The 8,552-nt window shown below is 54.7% G+C and overlaps 2 protein-coding genes across 2 annotated transcripts in view; one reads left to right on the top strand and one right to left on the bottom strand.

The window, feature by feature from the left end:
- The window catches only part of KCTD13 (potassium channel tetramerization domain containing 13), a 12,345-nt gene extending 7,806 nt beyond the window's left edge, over positions 1-4,539 (top strand). Inside the window, exons 4-7 of the mRNA XM_019648444.1 lie at positions 1,307-1,396; positions 1,485-1,537; positions 2,168-2,363; positions 3,796-4,539. Of these exons, the coding sequence (XP_019503989.1) occupies positions 1,307-1,396; positions 1,485-1,537; positions 2,168-2,363; positions 3,796-4,032 (576 nt within the window). The 3' untranslated portion in view covers positions 4,033-4,539. The remainder of the gene's footprint in view (positions 1-1,306; positions 1,397-1,484; positions 1,538-2,167; positions 2,364-3,795) is intronic.
- Positions 4,540-4,673: 134 nt separating this feature from the next.
- On the bottom strand, positions 4,674-7,740 carry ASPHD1 (aspartate beta-hydroxylase domain containing 1). Its single transcript, XM_019648726.1, has 3 exons — positions 6,732-7,740; positions 5,431-5,544; positions 4,674-4,914 (listed from the first exon to the last, which is right to left on the bottom strand). The coding sequence occupies exons 1-3, from the start codon at positions 7,609-7,611 to the stop codon at positions 4,805-4,807; spliced, it is 1,104 nt and encodes a 367-aa protein (XP_019504271.1). The 5' UTR covers positions 7,612-7,740; the 3' UTR covers positions 4,674-4,804.
- Positions 7,741-8,552: the final 812 nt, after the last annotated feature.

Genomic DNA, 8,552 nt, shown 5'->3' with positions numbered 1-8,552 from the left:
AAAAAAAAATAAAAAGATGCTGAGGCCTCCCACCCTGCTCCCTCTCAAATTATCTGCTTTGGACAAGCCAGTTGCCATGTTATAAGGACACTCAGGCAACCCTATGGAGAGGTCCAAGTGACTGGGTCAGATGTTTTCTTCCAAGTGACAGCACGAACCCGCCCGCCATAGGACAAGCTCTCTCAGAAACAAATCCTCCAGACTCGTTCATGCCTTCAGGTCACCACAGCCCTGGCTGACAGGACTTCAGCCCCACGTGAGACCCCATGCCAGAACCACCCGGCTAAGCCCCTCCTGAATTCCTGACCCACAGAAACTGAGATAGTAAATATTTCCTGTTGACTTAAGCTGCTAATTTTTGGGAGAATTTGTTACCCAGCAATAACCAATACATACTCCATACTTTCCCCACTGATTTGTGGCACCCTCTTCTTCACTATCAGTTCTCATATATACAGTAGACTGTTTCTAAGCTCCCTATTGTGTTTCATTGTTTTTGTTTGTTTCTGCACCAAAACCACTGTTTTCATTATTATGGCTTTGTAGAATACTTTAATGTCTGGTAGTGTCAGTCTCTCCTCTTGGCTCTTTTTAAAAATTTACCTAAGTAATAGTAAACTTCCATCCTTCCGTGTTAATTTTAGAAAAAGTCCCATGAGTTTCTCAAAAAAAAGTGGAATTTGTATTCGAATTGCACATCTAGTTTTTAGGTTGGGAGAGGTGAGGGGCTTTGTCATGAAGGTTCTAAAGGCAGAAGAGGAAAGAAGCCTGGGTCCGGTTCTGATTCTGCCTCTACTCTCCCATCCCACCAGGGTCATTCATTCGACAAATCCATACTGAGCTTCTACTCTATACCAGGCACTTACTTCCTAGGTGGGAAGAGACAGGCCATAAGCACAAACACCAAAAACAGAAAATGTGAAGAACTGAGTGCCACAAAGAAAGGGAACTGATACTATGAAAAGGAAGAAATAGAGGGGGCAGCTTTGGCCACAGAGCTTAGGGAGAGAAGCCCTATTTGAGCTGAGACCCAGATGGTATGAGGGTCCAGTCATGCAAACACTGACTGTTCCTGGTAGTGGGAGCAGCAGAGGCCTGGGTGGGTACAAACTGCATGTGCCAAGCAGCAGGCCAGGGGTGGGGCTGATGCCCAGCAGCAGGGGGGAGAGGTGGGACCCTGCAGAGCCTGTGGGCTGCTAGGGAGTCTGGCTTTTCCCCAAAGGCAGCAGCGGCTTTGAGAGGCTGTGCAGTGGGGGAGTGAGTGGCCATTGCTTGTGCTGTTAACCACCTTCCGCTTGTTCTCTAGCAAAAGAGGGAGAACCTGTCCCCACTGTGCCTCATCCCCACGGTGACATCTCCCCGGGAGGAGCAGCAGCTCCTGGCCAGCACCTCCAAGGTGAGGCCCCTGAGCCCTGGAGAGTGGAGGGCAGGGCCTCTCCGAGCAGCCTGACCCCACCCTCCTCCATCCTCTCCTTCCCCCACAGCCCGTGGTGAAGCTGCTGCACAACCGCAGTAACAACAAGTACTCCTACACCAGGTGACCGCCCCGGGGATGGGGAGGGGCCCCGGGTGGGCTCTGGGCTCAGGACAGCCCAGGGAAGGGCTTGGCCACCCAGAGGTACTCAGCGCGCCGGCTCTAACGCACATCCCCGCTCTGTCACTTACTCACTGGGTACTTAGGTCAGTTCCATTGCCGAGCTTCAGCTTTATCATCAGTAAACCGGGTTCAGGTGAGGACTGGACGGTAATGACCAGCATCTACCAAGAGCTTATTTTACAACAGGTGTGGCTCTGCCTTACGTGTAGTAACACATAATCCTCACAATTGCTTGAGGGACGTACTGCTGGGACCTCCGTTTTACAGATGAGGAAATTGAGGCACCAAGAGGTGAAGTAACTTGCCTAGGGTCAACCAGTTAAAAAGTGGCGGAGCTAGGATGCTGGGTGACTCCAGAGACGTCCAGCGGGGCTCCTCCGGTGTGCTGCTCGGATTTGCTCAGCAAATGCTGCTTCCCTTCTGAGGCAGGCTTAGCCTGGCCCCAGGCGTGGAGGAAGCCCCCTGTTGGGCGCCGACCCGGCGGGGGCTGGACCAGCGGGCTGGGGGGCGGGACCCACGCTGAGGGCAAAGGGGAGCCTGCTGTGCTGAGGCCTCGCCCCTGGTCCTCAGCACTTCAGATGACAACCTCCTTAAGAACATCGAGTTGTTTGACAAGCTGGCCCTGCGCTTCCACGGGCGGCTGCTCTTCCTCAAGGACGTGCTGGGGGACGAGATCTGCTGCTGGTCTTTCTACGGGCAGGGCCGCAAAATCGCGGAGGTGTGTTGCACCTCCATCGTCTACGCCACGGAGAAGAAGCAGACCAAGGTTAGAAGGGGTTCGGCCTGGTCATGGGGGCTGTGGTGATGGTGGGCAGGGCCAGGACCCAGGCAAAGGCAGCTTGGCCGATCCGACAGGGGAAGTTCTCACCCAGCCTCAGGAGCAGAGTTCCAAGTTCTGGGTCTTAGCTGGTACGTCATGATGTCAGTCATCTGGCCCCTGACCTCTTACCAGCCTGGTCTCATCTGCCCTTGCTAGGAGGGAAATGCCTCGGATACACCAGAGATCTTGCCAGTCCCTGAGCCCCCAAAGCTATGTCACACCTCCCTCCCTTTGCGCACACTGTTCCTTTTTCTTGCGATTATTCTTCCTCATCCCTATCTGCCCAAAGAACTTGTGCTTCCTCTGTAAGACCCAAGCTAAGCCCCACTTTCTTTGGGACACCTTCGCTCATGAACTTTCAACCCAACAACCCCAGATAAAGTTGGTCATACCTCTTTCTTAGCTAAACATGGTGTTATTGTAGTGTGGGAGGGGAGGGGGTAGGAGGGTTTACTTCGGCAGCAAGGTGTTAGCTCCTTGAGGGTAGGCCTGTAAAGTTTTTTCCCTATATTTCTAGCACTAGTGGAGGCTAGTAGAAGAGATTATAACACAGTGGAAGTTAGGAAACATTTATTGAATCCATGAATGAATGAAGGATGAATGAGTGACCCAACTTCCAAGAAGCTTCCTTGGTAATTGGGGAGACAGGAGGATAATCGATTAGAATGCAGCTTGTTAGGAATTACGCTGGTTACATTCCTCCAAGCCGCAAGAGGGAGACCTCCGACCCCTTCCCTCCATCCCTTCACCCTCTCCATCACTGCCTCTTGGCACCAGCCATTTTGCTGCCCAAATGATCAATGCACCCCTGCCCCTGAGCTCTTACACTCCTTACTGCCCCTTCCTAGAATGTTCTTTCTCTATCAGCCACCTGGCTCGCTCCCTCCCCTCTTTCTACCAGTGGTCGAATGTCATCATCTCAGTGAAGCTCTGAACTCCCTCTTTAAAGTTGTAACGTCCCTGGCCTCCTGGCTGTGGCCTTCCCCACCCCTTTTCCTGCTACATGTTTTTCCATAGCATTCGTCATCTGACAGCTTATATTTCGTTAAATGTCTGTCTGTCCTCCCTATGCAAACTCCCTGTGGATAGGAACTTGGTCTGTTTTGTTCACGGCTATATCCTTAATGCCGAGAACAGCGGGTACAGTGTAGTCACTCAGGAAATATTCGCCTAACGAAAGAAAATGCCAAGAGACTTGGTAGCAAAGGAAAGCAAATAACTGTGTGACTCAGAGCTGGACCTTGATGTATACGTGTAACTTTGCTGAGGAGAGAAGTTGCAAAGGCAAGGAGGGGTGCCAGTGCAGGAGCAGCTGGGGCTGGGCTGGCCGTGGGGCTGGACCCAAGGGTGCGAGCCCAGGGCTGCTGCCATTTTGCAGGTGGAGTTCCCAGAGGCCCGGATCTTCGAGGAGACCCTGAACATCCTGATCTATGAGACTCCCCGGGGCCCAGACCCAGCCCTCCTGGAGGCCACAGGGGGTGCAGCTGGAGGCGGCAGGACAGGCCGAGGAGACGACGAGGAGGGCCGAGAGCACCGTGTCCGCAGGATCCACGTCCGGCGCCACATCACCCATGACGAGCGTCCTCATGGCCAACAGATTGTCTTCAAGGACTGACCCTGATCTTCCCACGTTTCCCTCCTGACACTGGGGCCCCCAGTCCCTCTCTCTTTCTCTCCCCTGCCCAGACCTCTGCCCTGGCTTTGCTGGCCAAGCCGTGGGTCTTCCTTTGTCTTTTTGTTGCATGGGACAGGGCACATTGGCCCTTTCCATCCCTTCCCACTCCATTGCAGACAGGACAGTATATTCCAGTCCCTCCCTGCATCAGAGTCCTCAGACAGCCTGCGTTTGTTCCCACAGCCCCACCCTCGCCCTACATCTCCCCTCACCAGCTGCTTTACAATGGTTGAGAATTCCTGTTCTCTTTTTTCAGTACATTGTCCATGCCAAAGTGTCAAGCCAGCCCCTTCTAAGCTGCCTCCCAACCATCGTGCAGGGCCGTTTGCCTCCCTCCCTCCTTCACTGTGTATTGAGCTGGCTGGGCCGACACCAGCTCAGCAATCTTAATGTGTTTCATATTATTTATTATTTAAATTTTCTATTAAATTATTGGAATAAAGTAGAGTTGAGGATCTGAAGCTGACTCCCGGGGACAGGGCCAGCGAGATAGCTTGTGTTAAGGAGGTGCCCAGGGAAGACATGCGCCCCTGCCACCAAGCTCTCTCTGGGCTGGCAGCTGGGAAGGAAGGAGTCAGGAGTGAGGAGAGGAGATGAGATCTGTATTTCAGTGTTCACCCGCCTGTTCCCAATGCAGCCCCCCCACCCCCTGCCTCAGCGAGGACATCCTGGCCACTACTCAGGCCAGCTCAGGTGTCTGAAGGGAACCCCTTCAAGGGTCTGGTGTGAAGACAAAGTCAAGGGCCTGGCGCTCAGCCCCAGCCACATTGGGGTGCCAGAGGTCTACGATGAAGACCACACGAGGCCCATCTTCGGGGGAGCCTAGGGCACAGGGAGACGGAGATAGTAGCTGACATTAAGTCTGTATATGCCAGAGTGCTCACCAAGTACCATAGAAGCAAACACTTTGTAAGCAAGTGCCAGGCACTGTGCCCGCCCCGCCCCCCCATGCATTACATCTTAATAATCAAAACTCTAGGTAGTGCCATAATAATCCTTATTTCAGACAAAGTCACTGAGGCACAAAGAGGTTAAATAACTTGCCCGAGGTCACACAGCTCGTAAGAGCCAGAGATAGGACAGGAACCCAGGTGGTCCAGGCCCAGGACCTTGTGCCGTGAACCACATTCCGTGCACCTACATTAATTTACTCCTTCAATAACCTCATCAAGGAGGTGGTGGCCCCATTTCACAGGTGAATGAAGTTATGTGACTTGTTCAGGGTCATGCAGCTAGACAATGGGGGCGCTGGGACAGAGCCCTGGGCAGATCCTGTAGCCTTTCTCTCGTCCCCTTCACCTCTGGCCATCCCCCCGAGCAGAGAGGGAGCCCCCTTACCATTATGAGCTACCGTGTGCAGGAAGGAGTCGTCCACCAGCAGACAGTGCCCTTCAGCCCAGCACTGGGGCTCACCCCCAACCACCAGCTCACAGCCAGGGGGGATCTTCAGGCCTGCAGAGAGAGAGCCGGGCATCCAACCCTCCCACCTCTGTCCAAAGGGTCCACCCCATTCAGTCAAAAAGCAGGCTGAGAATCTTCAATGGTGGTGTCTCCTCGCTCTCTGGGAGGGAACCCGAATATAATTATAATACAGCACTGGCCGGAAGAAGTGCTAGGACATAGGGGACACGCCATGCAAGGTCCAGTCTGTTTCCGAGAAAAGGGAAGGCTTCCTGGAGGAAGCAGCATCTCCTGGGCTTCTGACAATCTCTAACTCAAGCACCTATTATGTGCTGGGCCCTCTCTCCCTACAAAGTATAAAATTAATGACTCCATCCTGGCCCAAGGACCATGCAGTCTGGTACTGTGAGAAAATAGAGCAGCCACTTCAAATGACAGGGAATAATAGAACATCACAGAGAAGGTGCGACACTTGAAAGTATGAGTCCTGAAGGTTAAGTACTTTTCCAGGAGGGGATGAGATGATGAGGGGGAAATACATTTTAGGTTAGAGTACAGCATGAGTGTGGTGTTTGGCAGGATGACTCAGAAGGCCTCCAGGATCTAGAGCCCGGTGGAAGGGGATGGGAGGAAGGGAACGGGTGGGAGATTAGGAGAGAAGAGATCTGGGCTTGATCCTGACTGAGGCCAGGGTGCTTCGAAGTGGAGGACACGTCCACCCAGTAGCACGAGGGATGATATTAGGCCAAACAAGGTCATGGCAATAACAATCAGAAAATTCTTTTCCATTTTCTTTCCATCTTTAAAACATCACAAAGAAAACCTCAGTTTGGTGCGACCATGACACAAATCCCCCACTGACATGGCTGCTTTCTAAAGAAGAGCTTCCGTCTCAGAGAGACCAGAGTATTTAGCTAGCATTTTTAAAGCTTTTTCTCTTTTTAAGTTTAAATTTGTTTTTATGAGTACTTCCTATTGAGGGCAAGTAATACTGATTATCATTGTTCTATAAAGATTCCTTTAAAATAAGGAAAACAGTGTGCGGGGCGGGGCGGGGCGTCCCTAGGAAGAAACAGTGCAGGTGGGAAATGAGTACAGCAAGGTTTAAGAAGATGGTTTGTAGATAACTGAAGCTTGGGAAATGCCGCTGGGGCTAGATTTCTGAGAAGAGGCACGATCAGAACCACAGTGTAGAAAGCTCTGGCACCACAGAAGAGAGGCAGGCAGCATCTACTTACCCAGATGGCATCTGACCCTGGCATTGGTGGGCCCACAGCGGCTCTCAAGCCGGGCCCCCGGCAGGAGGACGGAGAAGCCAGCGCTGCCAAAGGTGTTGGCACTCATGAAGCTCCGCAGCCCCCTCAGTGCCCGATAGGCCCCGGGGCACCGACGGCAATTGTTGGGTTGGCACCGACCGGCTTGGTACAACAGGAGCTGGTAGCACCCAGGGGCCAGCGGCGGGGACCAGCCCCGAGGCAGAGGGGTCGTCCCTGAGAAATCCCAGCTCACAGCCCCAAAGTCCCGCAGAATCGCAGGGAAGCTGTTCTCCAAGAGCTCTACGTCATGCCGCTGGGCATCCCGTGACACAAAGGGGGCGGAGGGCAGGTCTGGCAGGAAAAGCAGGCCTGGGCGCTGAATGCCCATGACCCCTGGCCCTCCCCCAGGGCCTGGGCCTCCCTGAGCCGCCCGCCTCACCCTCCCCATCCCTGCCCAGGAGTAGCGTCTGGCATAGGCCCTAAGGCGACGGCTCACCAGGCCTTCTGTCCTGGGTCCTTCCCCAGACTCCCCAGGGCCCCCTGGGCTTGGCCTGCCAGCCTCAGAGCATCCCCCAGGCTCACCACTACCACCTCCAGCCCGACTCCCAGCCCCTAGGGCCTGCACATCTTGGGAGCCCAGGCAGTAGCAGTACCAGAGGAAAAGGGAAGTGAGGGCTCCAAGGAGCAGGGTAAAGGCTGAGGAGGCCAGGGGCAAGGGCCATGCCGGCACGAGGGGCAGGGAGGCCATGGCCAAGAGGCTGGGGGCATCTTCCAGACCCCAGTTCCCCTGTCTTTCCAGTGCTCCACTGGTTCCCTCCATGGCTGCTTCCTGGTTACCCCCTGGGCTGCTTCCCTTCCACATTCCCTACTCTAGGTTCTCTCTCCTTCTGAGGTCTTTTCTCCACCTTGTATCCCCCTTTCTCTCCTCCTTCATGTACCTTTAACCCTCGTTTCCTTCTCTCCCCTACCTCTTCTTTCTCCAACTCTCTCCCCTTCCTCTTTCACCCCTCCCCCTCTCTTCTTTCTCCTCACTGCAGTTTCTTCTCTCACCTTCTGCCTCTCCTTTCCCCACCGTCTGTCTTCCCCTCTCCTTTTCTTTTTCTCTTCCCTCCACCCCCACCCCTTTTTTCTCTCTCTCTCTACTCCTGCCCCTTTCCTTCTTGATTCCCCCGAGAGCAGTTCCTACTCCACCTGGACCCGCAGTCCTGGGAACCGCAACCAGTCGTCCTCCTCAGCGGCTTCTCTCTCCTACCTACCTACCCCCGCTCTCGACCCGACCAGCGTCTCTCTCTCTCTCTCTCTCTCTCTCTCTCTCCTCTCTCTCTCTCTCTCTCTCTCTCCTTGGCTCCCACACACCCTGACGTCACCCCCTCCCCTCAGCTTAACTACCCCCGCTCGCGCCCAGTGACAGCGGCAACTCTGCCAGGGAGGACGGGGTGGAGGTGGGGGGTTGTTTCTGGGTTTCCCTCCCCTGGGACCCCGAAGGGGCGCCACTTGGGGCTCAAGGGGCAAAGTGCCAACCTCCAGGCTTCCCGCAATGCGAAAAAAAAAGGCGGGGCCTGGGGCGGGGCAAGACAAGGGGCGGGACGAGCGCAAGGACTGCGGACCGGGACGCCTTGGCGGGTCGGTGGGTCTGCAGATCTTGCGACCAGTCGGCCTGTGACTCCTCCTCCCCCTTCGCTTTCACTGGAGCCAGCCCAGGCTTGAGCCTGATTGACAGTGAAGGCGGCTTGTTGAGGTGCCGGGGGCGGGGCGCACTCAGGCCAGGCCGGGAAGAGCTGTCCACGCACTGGTGGTGCTGAA

This window comes from Hipposideros armiger, unplaced genomic scaffold (assembly GCF_001890085.2).
Source record: "Hipposideros armiger isolate ML-2016 unplaced genomic scaffold, ASM189008v1 scaffold_126, whole genome shotgun sequence".
Lineage (NCBI taxonomy): Eukaryota > Metazoa > Chordata > Mammalia > Chiroptera > Hipposideridae > Hipposideros > Hipposideros armiger.
Note: the sequence above shows the minus strand (reverse complement) of the source record. Positions and strands in the feature narration are given on the sequence as shown.